The 14,373-nt window shown below is 36.2% G+C and overlaps 2 protein-coding genes across 2 annotated transcripts; one reads left to right on the top strand and one right to left on the bottom strand.

The window, feature by feature from the left end:
* Window positions 1-449: 449 nt before the first annotated feature.
* Window positions 450-6,386, bottom strand: LOC112513465 (cinnamoyl-CoA reductase 1). The gene is made up of 6 exons (XM_025119739.1): window positions 6,212-6,386; window positions 5,897-6,069; window positions 4,221-4,406; window positions 2,994-3,156; window positions 1,870-2,056; window positions 450-722 (listed from the first exon to the last, which is right to left on the bottom strand). Exons 1-6 carry the CDS (start codon window positions 6,330-6,332, stop codon window positions 578-580), a joined length of 975 nt encoding a protein of 324 aa, XP_024975507.1. The 5' UTR covers window positions 6,333-6,386; the 3' UTR covers window positions 450-577.
* Window positions 6,387-10,788: 4,402 nt separating this feature from the next.
* Window positions 10,789-13,964, top strand: LOC112512232 (glucan endo-1,3-beta-glucosidase 9). Its single transcript, XM_025118098.1, has 2 exons — window positions 10,789-11,129; window positions 12,798-13,964. Exons 1-2 carry the CDS (start codon window positions 10,789-10,791, stop codon window positions 13,903-13,905), a joined length of 1,449 nt encoding a protein of 482 aa, XP_024973866.1. The 3' UTR covers window positions 13,906-13,964.
* The last annotated feature ends 409 nt before the right edge of the window (window positions 13,965-14,373 follow it).

The raw sequence follows: 14,373 nt of genomic DNA, 5'->3' as shown, positions 1-14,373 counted from the left end.
GATTCTTTTCAGGTGACCATGAGCAGTGGCCCTGGCGCACACTGGAGTTTTCTCGATCGAGTGCATTTTTTTTCGTTTTTATGATTGATTTTGAGACACTTTTTTGATTTTTTTTTGTTGATATCCCTTGCATTTATAATAATACCAAAGCAACACACAAAGTTTAACAGGTACACCTCCCATGCTGTAAAAAAAATTACTTGCGAAGGTGCACAATGCTATAGGTATCCAGGTCATCTTACAGGGCAACCATGGATGGCCTAGAGATAGGTATCCAGGTCATCTTACAGGGCAACCATGGATGGCCTAGAGTTATAGCACGTGAACCTCATGGTCACAAGGGCTTTGGCAGCACCCAAATTCGAATCCAGAGAAGATGAGGTTTCTACTACATCCCCTACACAACCCAACTGGTTTACCCCCAAAAATTACAAAAGAAAATAGGGAAATAAAAAAGAGAAGTCAAGAGTTCTTACTGGCATACATTACAAACACATCATAAAACAGAGGATATTAACATAACTAGCTACGATCATTTAGTTAAGAAAGGTGGTAATAATCTTTAAACAGATCCCATTCAAGATATAAACCCTTTGCTTTTCAAACTCTCAACACTGTCCCTGATAATCTGGTCCACAGGAATGAACTCAAGACCCAACTCCATGAGCTTCTTAGATGCAGCCTTTGATCTTAGTAGCCCAGGTTGCGTATCTTTCGCCAACCTATACAAAATTTTCATCATCGTAAACCATTTACACCTCGATCTCACTTTTACTTGTTACATTTCCTTACGACAATTATACATACAAGACTACAGAGTATATTTTGTGTTTTCATGAATTCAGATGTGATCTTAATGAGTATCATACTTATAACACAGAGCTTTTAGATAGGATTTCACATATTAACAAGCAGCCAAACTAGACCCTCCAGAGCATTATATATATTTTTTGTTTCAAGTTCATGGAAGTCAAGGTTCGGGTATTTAAGAGCATCTCATCTCCAACAGACCGAGAAAAGTGGGATTTTGGAGATTTTAATGTTTTTCTCCAACAGATTCTTTAAAATGGAGAAAGTAGGAGAGAAGGCTTAAAATTCCTAAATTTGGACAACTCTCAAAAAATGATTACCATGAGAGAAAAATAATTTTTATTATATTCTAACCAATAAGAAACCGTAAAATTAAATGTTTAGCTAAGAGAATTAAATATAATTAATGTTGCAGTCTACAAATTCAGAAGCTGTTGAAGTTAAATGTAATTGTTTTCTTGGAGGTTTTAAATTTAGATTCAACATTTTAAGGAAATTTTGAAGAATTCTTCAAAAATGATTGCTAAGCGAGAGAATTTGCTTTTTATAGTTCCACCAATTGAGTTAATTGTATTATCATTTTATATAATACTTATTCGGAATTTTATTGGAATGGTAAATCTATATATTTTAACTATATGACGAAGGATCATGAGAGAATAAGAGTTAAAGTGAGAACTGAGAAGTATAAGAAGGGATTTAGACCCTTGATCATTTTTAATCCCAAAACAACCCATGAATTTCACTTTAGAAGGAAATTGATCTAGTGTATCTTATTAGTGTTGATCTAGTTGGTTCTCTTCAATTAGGATTGATCCAAAGATGGATATCCCTTCTTACCCTCCTCATGATAACTTTCATTCTCATCATAACCCAACCCTTGATTATATAATCAATGTTGTAATCTCTAAAATATAAGTTGAATGTAATTTTTTTTTGGAGATTTTGATTTGATTCTCATTTTGGAGAAATTTTGAAGAGTCTGATGGAGATGCTCTTAGAAGTTATTTTAAAAGAAAATGAAGTTCCAGAAGCAGATTACTCATAATGATTTCGTACCTGGGGATGTTATACTCTGGGTATAATTCTGCAACCTTGGCTGCCAAATCACCATAATGGGAAATGGCTTCAACACAGAGATGTCTTCCAGTTGCTGAAGTGTTTTCATACACCAATATATGGGCTAAGGCCACATCTTTAACATGAACTGAACCCATGAAGAAATCCTCGTATATTTCCGTACATCCTGCACCAAAACAAAATGAGCTTGCTGCTTGCATTCAATTTCAAGAAACAGAAGAACATGAATCTTTGTGCAGAAATGCCCGTAAAGTCACTCGATGTGTTTTTAGCCGAATTCCGTCTTTGGGTTTTCTTTTTAATGTTTTTCTGGTTGATTTCAAGAGACTTTTTTGGTTTTCTCCAAGAGAATTTTTCGATTTTTTTGATTGATTTCAATGCATGTGCACCTTTAACCCTTCAAAAACTCTAATATCTCGGAGCACACCCCAAACTTTAGCGGGTGCACCTTATGTAACCAAAAAGAATTCCTTCTTACAGATTAAGGTTGAGCGGTAGCACGGGACCCCGCTCCCGTCAAGGTAGGTCCGCCACTGTATGTGCTTGAATGGAATCGCATGGAACTGTTGGAGTCCTATATTGCTTAGAGTTGGACAATTTTTCATAATATATTTTAGGACCTCTCTTCTCTCCTCAATGCCTCTTTTGGAGAGTAATCTAATAGGGTATTAAATATTATGACATGAGATCAAGCCAAGCTCTACCACTCTAGAGACATGACACTCAATATAGTCTTCTAGACACTCAAGGACAAACTATGTATGTCTAGCCTCCATTGGAGGGGGCGTGTTGGAATCCCACATCGATTGATTTGGACCATTTCTCCTCAATATATGTTGGAACCTCTCTTTTCTCCTTACGGGAGCTTTTGGAGAATAATTTAATGGCATCAATGGCATTAGGGACTTGACACTATGGGCAACCTGCACCGGTCTAGCCCCTCGGCCTCAATTGGAAGGGACGTGTTGGAGTCCCACACCGGCTAGATTTGGGATATTTATCCTCGATATATGTTGGAACCTCTCTTCTCTACTCAAGTGCTCTTTTGGAGAGTAATCTAATGGGGTTCCACATATCATCACATGAATGTTCAAGTCTGTTACCTTGGATAAGACGCAGAATCATTAGCATGCTAGCATTAAGTGTTGGAGGAAGAATGGGACCCATCACTGTTCCAGGGTTCACCACAACCACATCTAAACCTTTCTCCTTAGCAAAATCCCATGCAGCTTTCTCAGCTAGTGTTTTGGAGAGTGGATACCATAACTGACATCACAAAAAGGTCACTCAAGTTCTTATGCACAAAAAAATACACCATGTTGTACAATCAAAAAGCAAGAACAAACGGCAGTCTGATAGATTTATATTTTTGACAGAAACCAAATACAATCTTTTAACCGTCTATCCACAACTACAAAAATTCACCGAATTCGAGAAGCAAAACAATCAAGTAGCTTTGCGTGGTAAAAAGGTTCCCTGTTAGTCTGTTACTAACCACACATGTTAGTGCAATTGTGCAAACAGTTTCATTTCCAAGAATGCTACATGAGCCACATGATCATTTTCTTTCGGAACCAGCGTCGTTCCTGGGGGTGGGCCAAGCGGCCACCTGAGGGCCCAAAAAAACTACGGGCCCAATTTTATTTTATTTTTTTTGGTATATTGTAGTAGTAAAAAAATAGTAGATAAAATAGACCCAAAATTGTTTTGGTATATAATAGGAGTCGGAGCAAAATTTAGTCGATAATAAGGGCCCAAAATGTATTAACTAATTACATTAGAGAAGAAAATTTGTAAAAATGTGAAATGTTAAATGACCCTTAGTTTTCTGCTTCTCCGTGTCCTTTAATCTGTTACCAAGGTCTGATTCTATCGGCCACTGTTATCTCTATCTGCTTGGCTACTTAACTAACAATTCAACGGACAACTAGTTTAACCTTTAACCTTTAAGCACCTGAGCTTGTTATTGCTATATGCTTCTGTTGGCTATTTATATCTGGTTCTGCTTCTATTGACTATTTTTATTTGCTTCTGTTCTGTGATTAACTGCTACTTTTAATGGCTATTGCTATTCGCTTATGCTTTTTGTGTAACTACTTCTGTTGGCTATTGATATCTAACTTAGCTTTTATAGTTGATATTGTACTATTGTTTCACGGTTATTGTTACGTGCAAGTTAGGAAAGTTGGGTAAACTCGATTTGGGTTTGGTCGAGTCTACGTGTAATCATTTTGTTCCTTACCTGATCTTAAGGTTTTTCGGAATATGAGAGGAGCATGATCAACAAAGTATTTATCTTACTGATACATGCAAAAAACAGAGCCTCTGACCTCCTTTTGCTTGCAATATTCCACATCAGTCCAGCAATCCTCATTCTTTGGGACATCAGCAGGCCAGTTAGGACTAGGTACAATGGATGAAACAGATGAAGTGACAACCACACGCTTAATTCCCAGATTCTTTGCCGCTGTGAGTACATTGTTTGTCCCCTTGAGGGCAGGTGCCAACAGTTCCTTCTATCAATCATACACCAGGGAACAATTAATAACCATATCTAATGTTGTATTTTCAACCAATTATCATATCAACCAATTAACAGATTCTTATATATTTTGGATCTAGTTATTGATCTTCCTCAAAATTTAAATAACGCTCATATCAAGTTTGACCAGTTTCAAAACAGATTGTAAGAAGTAGTAGTTTCAATGAAACACAAGTTACCTTTACATGTGAATTTTTTGTATTAATATATGGGATTGCTTATAAAAACAACTTCTTGACTTATTCCAGTGTGACATCGGTAATAAGCACTTTTGAGTGTTTGGATAAACAACTTATACCGGTGCAAAACCGGTAATAAAGAGTTTTTAAAGAAGTTAAACCCTTCTGACTTATAATAAGTTGATAAGTGCTTTTATAGAAAAGCATAAGTTGTTTCAAATAAGCAAATCCCAAACACCCCCTAAATAGACAACCAATTTTTCTTCATTGTGCTGTGTTCTCGAGTTTTTTACTAAGGAAAGGTAGGGAAAGGGAAGGAAAGTAGGGGGAAAGGAAAAAGATATCAATCTCGATTTTTTTTTAAGGAGGGGAGGGAAAGAAAGAAAATCATGTTGATTTTCCTCCAAACGGGGAGGGAAGGGAAGGAAAGGAAAGAAAAGAATTTATAACAATTAAAATATTTATAAAATTATATTTCATTATAAAATAGACTAAGGGTATATTTGTAAAAATGACATTTCCTTTCATTTCTCTGGTCTTTCCTTCCCTTTCCATCACCCACACAAACAAAAAAAAAATCTTTCTTTTCCTTACCTTCTCTTTCCTTCCAAAACTTGAGAACAAAGCGGAGGCATCTCCGATACAAGGTTATTAGCAGCAAAAAGTGAAGTGACTCGTAGTAACTATCATTGTTGTGGGTTCTTTTAAGGACCTCATCCCCTTTAGGCTCTTGTACAAGAACGAAGTTTGTGTAAAGTGACATTTTCTTTGTTTCTTTTTTGTTTTTTTGGCTTTATAATAAGTGTTGATGTTGAAAAAATCAATCAGACCTACAAAAAGGAGGTTCTATAAGAACTACCATTACAGACTGTTAGGATTTCTTAATTTGATGAGCAGGAGACGAGTTTGCAACAAAAAGTGCAAAAATGAGGTTCTTATAAAACCTCCTCAGGCTTTTTGATCATTTTGTCCCATTATCGCTGATAAATATTGGGCTTTCTAGGTTGCAGTTGCACCACGGTGGCGTCAAATTTAGCCGGTTGTGGTTTTCTCATCCACGGTTCAGCGTGATGGTCGATGACGATGAGTTTTACTTCTTGATTTCATTTTAATCTTCATTAAGACGTGATCATCTATGAGTTTTATTTCTTCATCCTGATTTAATTGCATGTGTTGTACGGAATTTTTCCATCATCTACATCGATCAAGATCCAGTCTACCGTTAATCCCTTGGAGCAGATCCGTCCACCCTCACCCCCAAACCAACACAGAAACAGTAAATTACCTCAGGATCGTGGACTTGATCAACGATGCAAGGAGAAGCCAAGTGGAAGACACCGGATGCGCCGGTGACGGCAGCGACAATTGAATCGTAATCCAAGAGATCGATTTGGAAGAGGCGGAGACGTGATTCTGCTCCTTCCAATGCTTCTAGGTGCTTGGTTTCCTTCTCGTCATCTACATTCGCATATACTTGCTGAAATTAGCTCCAAAACCACAAATAACTTCGATCGCAATGAAATTAAACAATTATAAATTATAAAAACTGAATCAATTTAAGCTACTTTTGTGCATGGAGTAGGGTGGTGAGAGGCGTAACTGAGATCTTTGACGGTGGCGTTGACGGTGTAGCCGCGATCAAGAAGAAGGCGGACGAGCCACGAGCCGATATAGCCACTTCCGCCGGTTACGCACACTAACTCCCCTGTTGATGCAGCCATGTCTTCCTCTCGTCTTCGCCCTAGAGCTTCCACAGTTCCACTGCTTCACTCCTCACTAGTCACTACCCATTCCACAAGTTCTATCTATATTTATCTGAAAAGCTTACAACTAGTCCTTGCACTTCACTTTTAGTTTAAATCAGTCCTTTATGTTGGTTATGCTCATTTCAATTTCTAGATTCTCAAAAATAACCATTAAGGGGGTGTTTGGGATTGTTTATTTGAAATAACTTATATTTTTCTACAAAAGCACTTATCAACTTATTATAAGTCAGAAGGGTTTAACTGAAACAACCCGTATAGCCCATGAATAGATAATTCACATCATCATACTCATAACACTAAAAAAAGTATTGTTACAAAACATGGACTAACAAAAACTTTCTTTAATACATATATGAGTAAACAAAATGCTATCAACACTAAATTTTTCCCTTTCCTTTATCCTGGAAGGTATGATGATCTGCAAAACCAGTTAATCCAACAACTGAGTGTTAGACCAAAAAGGTCTAGTGAGTGTATAAATCTTAAACAAACAACAAACATTCTAAACAATAAGTTTAGAAGCAAACCTGTTTTGATATATAAACATATTTATCTCTTTCTCTCGCGGTTACACCGCCATTTCATCTCTCTCGCGGTTACACCGCCATTTCATCTCTCTCGCGGTTACACCGCCATTACATCTCTCTCNCGGTTACACCGCCATTTCATCTCTCTCGCGGTTACACCGCCATTTCATCTCTCTCGCGGTTACACCGCCATTACATCTCTCTCGCGGTTACACCGTCATTACATCTCTCTCGCGGTTACACCGCCATTTCATCTCTCTCGCGGTTACACCGCCATTTTAAACACATAGCTTTGGTCCATCGGACCTCTGGTTTCAAACAATACTTAGAAAAATATAACGATAATTAGGACCAGAGCCCCTCTAGTCTCTCTTCCAGAGCTTCTGGTCACATGACCAGAGCCTCTGGTTCTAAATCACACTAGAAAATATTTCAACATATTTGGACCAGAGCCCTTCTGGTCTCTCTTCCAGAGCTTCTGGTCACACGACAGAACCTCTGGTTGAACTAAGTTAGCCTTAGAATATATTTTAACACTCTCGACTAGAGCCCCTCTGGTCTCTCTACCAGAGCCCCTCTGGTCTCTCTTCCAGAGCTTCTGGTCACATGACCAGAGCCTCTGGTTCCAAACCATACTTTGAATATATATATATCTTAGAGCATACTCAACCGAAGCACCTCTGGTTTCTCTACCAAAGCCCCTCTGGTCTCTTTTCCAGAGCTTCTGGTCACATGACCAGAGCCTCTGGTTTAACAACCAGACTTTATAATATATATTTCACATATTCGACCAGAGCACCTCTGGTCTCTCTACCAGAGCCCCTCTGGTCTCTCTACCAGAGCTTCTGGTCATACGACCAGAGCCTCTGGTATAACTTAACCAGACTTAAACATATATTTCAACGTATTATATTCATAATAACCAGTTCCAAATACTACTAAATTGTATGTAAACAATTTATACTCAAAGCATTAATACACTCACATTAGAAATCAGATATCCTAGCTTTGAACTCTTCTTCTTTTTCTGCCAAACTGTAAGATTCACCAAGGAGTCTTTCCTAATGTAGAAAGTGTTTCAAAGGTGTGCTAGGCCTCTTTTCTTTCACATACACTTGCTATTTATARTAAGTGTATGACCGCCTCTCTAAGGTCGGCTATCATGATCACGTCACCCACACCCACACACTTCTACACAAAATATTTAGATAAACTTAGACCGCCCCTCAAAGGTCGGCTCAATCAAAACCACATCACCCACACCCACATATTTCTAAATAAAATATTCATATAAACATATCACCCACACCCACACCCACATACTTTTAATAAAATATTCATAAAAACATAAAGAAGATTTAATAATAATAATCCGAATATTACATTAACTTTTTCAAAAACTTTTTATTACCAGTTTGACATCAATATAAGTTGTTTATCCAAACACTCAAAAGTGCTTATTACCGGTGTCACACCAGAATAAGTCAATAAGTTGTTTTTATAAGCAATCTCAAACACCCCCTAAGTCATTGTTTGATAAATATAAGTTAGCTTTTTTGAGTGCACGTTTGGATGAACATAAGTTATCTTATGAGCTAACTTATTGAAAGCTAATTGGAGTAGGTTATAAAAACGTTCTTTTTGTCATTTTTCTCAATTATTGATAGGTGCCGAGCCCGACAAATAATAAAGTCCTATTTACCGTAAATTACAACCTAAATTGTAACGGTGGTAAGCAGGGTCGAATCCACAGGAGTTGGACGTGAATGTGTCGAACTTCTACGCTTTATGTAAAGGGAGGGTTGGATTGAAATACTAGACTAAGCATACGAATAATTAAAGATGATAAATGATTAAAACAAAGCTTCTAGTAACGAGTTATAATCCAATTAAAGTTGAGACTTTTGTATCATTGACTTCCCAAATACATTCTCTCGATCGATTCTAGACTGGCCATAAGTGCTGATACGTATTACACACTATGTTTATTCTTACGATTAGGCTATCATGAGAAGCTCAATGCAAGTCCCTAATTAGTTAAAACAGATGTAGTTACAAACATAGAAGTTGAGCTACTAATTGCATTAATAGCGAGATAAACACCGATTCTAGCTAATGTGAGACGCTCAATCATTTAAGTTGGATTATGAAAACCTATAACACATTACAAACAATTTGATGGTCATTTCGAAGTGTTAGTTTCTACTTTATCAAGACTAAGGACAATTACAGATCCTTAATTTCAGTTAGAAATTCAAAGTAAGGTTACACAAATCAACGGGCCCGATCAACTTGGACAACCAAACAATGATGAAGATGTTCAACCAAGATTAACATAAATGAAGCGTGGAGGAAAACGTATTTAGACTGGAAGTCCCAATACAAATCCAATCTTCAAATGATTACAATCTCATTGTTTGAATGGAAAGAGAATGCTAACTATGAATGCAACTACGAAACCTAAATTATATGCTACCTAATTAACGGAAATAAAACGTGATTAAAGCCTCCTTTGCTACTCCCTTTGTTCTATGCAAAATTATGATCGATCTCTCTAATAATATATGGCTTATAAACCTTTAGAAACCCTAAAACCCATCAACCAACTAAATGAGCTGTCTTTTGAAAAGTATGCTCAAGCCATCAATCATTTGAGAGGATATGCCTTTTCGAGTTAACATTTGAAAAATATGCTCAGCTGTGCAGACATTTATAAAACTGTGTTTCTCAGTGACTAATGCGACTTTGATGCGACTGAAATCGTCCAAAAAGTAGCATTAGCCACTTTTTCCACACTTTTACTCCCTTTTTGCTAAGCAAATTAATAAATATAATCGGGGATTTAGATAGCTCATAAAATACATAAAATCAATACAAATGAAGGTATTTTGATTATAAATATGGGTTTAAAAATGTATTTATCAATTATAATCCTCATTAACATTTATTACTATTAATTATAAATAAATATTAATTATTAGTAAGTAAAAATTAATTTATTACTAACATTAGTAAAATTAATTAATATTAGTTTAAAGTTATTAATTAATTTTAATTATTCACTAATAGTATTTACAATTATTAGTAATCATATCAATTGTTTTTATATTATTATTATTATTTCTAGTTATTATTTAATGTATTTAATTATCAGAAAACAAATATAACAATTGATATTTATATTAGACATAAAAGTTATATTTATTTTGTTTCATAAATAATAAAATTATGTTAAACGATTTTAACAAAATATTTAATTTAATTATTAACTATAGTTTTGAAAAATTTACTAATTAATTAGTATATGTGAGGTTGAATAATTTTATTTTTCTTTATATTATATGTAATGATAATTTAAAATCATAAATTAATGTAGATTTTTTTCAAAATTTATTTTAACAAATCCAAAATTTTATATTATATAAAAAAAAATTTGCTTAACACATTATATTATTTTTAATTTTTATTTTCTATATTGTTTATATAATATATTGTATCATTAAATATTTCGTTTAATTATATTACAAATATTATAATTGATTAATTTTTCAAGATGTTTTTTTTTTATCACTGTACATACTTATCAGTTAGTTTTTGTCAAACATGAATTGTTTATCAGTTACCATTTAGCTTATCAGTCATCAGCTAACTTATATACCATAAACTAGCTTATTGGTAAGATAATGTGACTTATTAAGCGTTTACTCAGATAAACGTTTAATAAACGACCGCTAAGGTTTATTTTTTACATTTCAATACCAAAAACAAATTCCAAATTTATTTAGTTTTAAGGAATAATTTTGTTTTTTGTTTGATAAATATTTTTTCGATTATCAGCTTCACTTATTACCAACAACCAAAAAAATTCTGTCACACACACTGCAATGGCTTTACAGCTACACTCGTTAATGGCGTTCACACTCATCGTCATTACTATATCCTGCACATCTAGGGTTCAATCAATCGGGGTAAACTGGGGCACCACCGCCTCCCACCCGCTGCCGCCTTCCAAGGTGGTTGAGCTACTCAAAATCAACAAAATCACCAAAGTGAAACTCTTCGATTCCAACCCTCAAGTTCTCGAATCCCTCTCCGGCTCCAACATTGGCGTAACCGTCGGCATTCCTAACTCCATGCTCCATACCTTAAATTCTTCAGTCAAGGCTGCCGAGAGTTGGGTCCACGATAACCTCACTCGTTACCTTCCCGACCGTACCCGTATAGAGTATGTTACACTTCATCCCCTCTTTCGCACACAGAATTAGGGCGTTTTGTTGTTAAAGTAACGTGATTTAGCCTTAATTAGCGCATTTAGTGTGCTCGTTACCTTGATTTTTTTCATCGTACATATGTTAAGGCAAGTTATTTATGGATTTGAGTTCTAATTGATGTTTTGAGGTTAATTAGAACAATAACGATGGTAATTAATAAGACTTTATGGATTGCTTTAAATAATAACAGGTGATATGCATGAAAACTGATTACATTGTTTCGATTTTGAATGACACGATTCCATACATTGCTAAATTAAGATGACAGAAATGAAATCATTCTCTAAACCCTAAACTGCATTCCCTTGTTGAATTGTGTTCCTATGTGAGTACTTAGTAGCATCCATCTGTTGAAGGACCCTGTGCCTCTATTGATCAATTTCATATAGAGTTGATTGCACAAGTCATTACTGCACACCGGTGATTGGTTTTGGTTTCTTCACTTTCAAGGGTTCTTTTGAAGTCTTTTATGATCCATGTTCTCCATTGTTTTTGTCATCAGTCCCTACAATCTTAGAAGATCTTCTTTGACATTATGGAAGAAAGTTGAAGAAATTAGGATCAGGAGATTGCTTTGGAAGGTTATTGAAGTGTTAAATAATGTGTAACTATTGCCGAAGCGTTTAGGTCCTTTCTGTCACCAAGGCTTGGTGCTAGCTAGACATCTATCAGCCATTTTACCCCTCAAGTTGATTGTTGGAGTTCCATATCGGCTGGACTTTAACCATTTCTCCTCAATATATATTGGAATCTCCCTCTCTCCTCAAGGGCTATCTTGGAGTATAATCTAATGGAGTTACACATATTCTCACATGGTATCATATCCAAGGTTCACCACTCTAGGCACTCGACACTGTGGGCAATTTGTAGTCGTCTAGCACCCTCTCGACACTATGAGCCAATATGTGCGCTACCAACAGAGGTAGGGTTAGGTATGGTAAGATGTACACAGACCTTACCTCTACCCAATGGGGTAGAGAGGCTGTTACCGTGGAGACCCCCCGGCTTGCATAACGAATAGTTTATCCTTCAAGTTGATGCTAATGGCTAAAAGGGTCTCTAGAAAGTGTAGTAGTTAATGTAAGGATGTGCAGAGATGGACTATGAACGAGCTCTTTGAAAGGGGATAGATAATATCAAGCATTGTGTTGTAAACCGAATCCAAATAGTAAAATCAATGCTAATTTCTGGTTGTAAGAGGCCAGATTCTCTCCCAAGGACTGACGCCCAAAAAGTGTCTACCAAACAGAATGACTCTAAACCCTTGAACCTCTTATTTATACTATCCAACTGCATTACCTACTTGTACCACTTCTACTTCGCTTACCCAAAGACTTGTTAATCCCCAGGGTATCACACATTGATATATGCAGGAAGGACTTGCAATGAACCCTTTCTTAACACCCTGGCTCTTGATTCTAGTGGCTTTTTTCATTGCTCGTAGATACCCTTTTGCAATGATAACCGGATGAAATATGCTTCTTTTCTGTGTTTATTTTGCAAATTTTCCTGTAGTTATTAAACTACATATGGAGCTGATGTTTTTTTATTTTTAAGTAGAAGCTGAGTCTTTTTTATCATCAAATGTTGAAACAATGGCAAAATACATTTGTATATTGTAGGTACATTGCTGTTGGAGATGAGCCATTTCTCCAAACCTATGGTTCACAATTCTATCCTTTTGTGGTTGGGGCAGCCATCAATATAGAAGCAGCTTTGATCCGAGCTAAACTAGCAAATAAGGTAAAAGTTGTGATTCCGTGTAGCTTTGATGCATTCCAGTCAGAATCCGGCGTACCCTCCAAAGGACACTTCCGATCCGATATTAACAAAACCATGATTAGCGTCCTCAAGTTTCTTAGCAAGACTCAATCTCCGTTCTTTGTGAGCATTTCGCCTTTTTTGAGTTACTATCAAAACAAGAACATATCCCTCGATTTCGCTCTATACAAACCAACCGCACACTCTCATAACGACAGCCATAGATCATATAAAAACAGCTTTGAGTTAAGCTATGACACCCTCATCACTGCTTTAACAGTTGCAGGATTTTCACAGATAGATATTGTAATAAGCCAAATCGGTTGGCCTACAGATGGAGCTCCAAATGCCACTGTTTCAAATGCAGAGGTATTCACAAAAGGTCTTTTGGACCATTTTCGTAGTAAGAAAGGGACCCCACTTAGGCCTCGGACTATGCCAATAGAAATTTACCTTCATACCCTTTTAGACGAAGATCAGAGAAATATAACTGCTGGAAACTTCGAAAGACACTGGGGTTTGTTTACTTTTGACGGGCAAGCCAAGTACCAGGTTGACTTTGACCAAGGCACGAAAAGGCTCGTGAACGCACAGAACGTCGAGTATCTTGCTTCCAGATGGTGCGTCGTAAACAACAATTTAAACATCTCGAATGCAACCGCACATGCTACTGAGGCTTGCATCAATGCTGACTGTACCGCACTTTCGCCAGGTAGTTCTTGTTTTAATCTCAGTTGGCCCGGGAATGTCTCATATGCTTTTAACAGTTACTATCAACAACATGATCAAAGGGCTGATAGTTGTGATTTTGGGGGGCTGGGAATGATCACGACGGTTGATCCATCGGTTGGTAACTGTAGATTCAACGTAGAACTAAAAGTTTCGTTTTCGGATTCATTTCATGGGTCAAATTTTCACCATTATCTGGTCTCATTTGTAACAACCATTTTGGTGTTGCAGAGGCTATGATGGTGGATGTGTTTGTAGATGTAGATTTTAGGGTCATTTAAGGGAAGAACATTTCCTTCTTTGATGAAGTTTTGTGAAGGTTATTGGTGGTCAATGTTGTCTGGTTATGATCTGAAAATTTTGCCACTAATTTTTATGTTTCTTCTTTTATGTGTTCACTCTAGAGATTGTCCAAAATTGAGATTCAAAATCTCACAAGAATCATATTATAACTCCATGTGATTCTTTAATTAATAAAATAGTTTGTTATTTGTGCAAAACCCGAGTGGTCCAAAACTCAAACCGAAAATAAGGTGTTTGTGTAAAACCCGAATATCCCAGAATTCAAAACCCGAGGTATAATATTTGGCAACCCAACTAGTTCGAAAACCTGAAATACACACACACACATATATATATATATATATATATATATAGATAGATATAGTGTACCTACGTAATACGGCGGGATATCAAATTTTCAAATAA

The sequence above is a fragment of the Cynara cardunculus genome, assembly GCF_001531365.2.
Source record: "Cynara cardunculus var. scolymus isolate 2C chromosome LG 5, CcrdV1, whole genome shotgun sequence".
Classification (NCBI taxonomy): Eukaryota; Viridiplantae; Streptophyta; class Magnoliopsida; order Asterales; family Asteraceae; genus Cynara; species Cynara cardunculus.
Note: the sequence above shows the minus strand (reverse complement) of the source record. Positions and strands in the feature narration are given on the sequence as shown.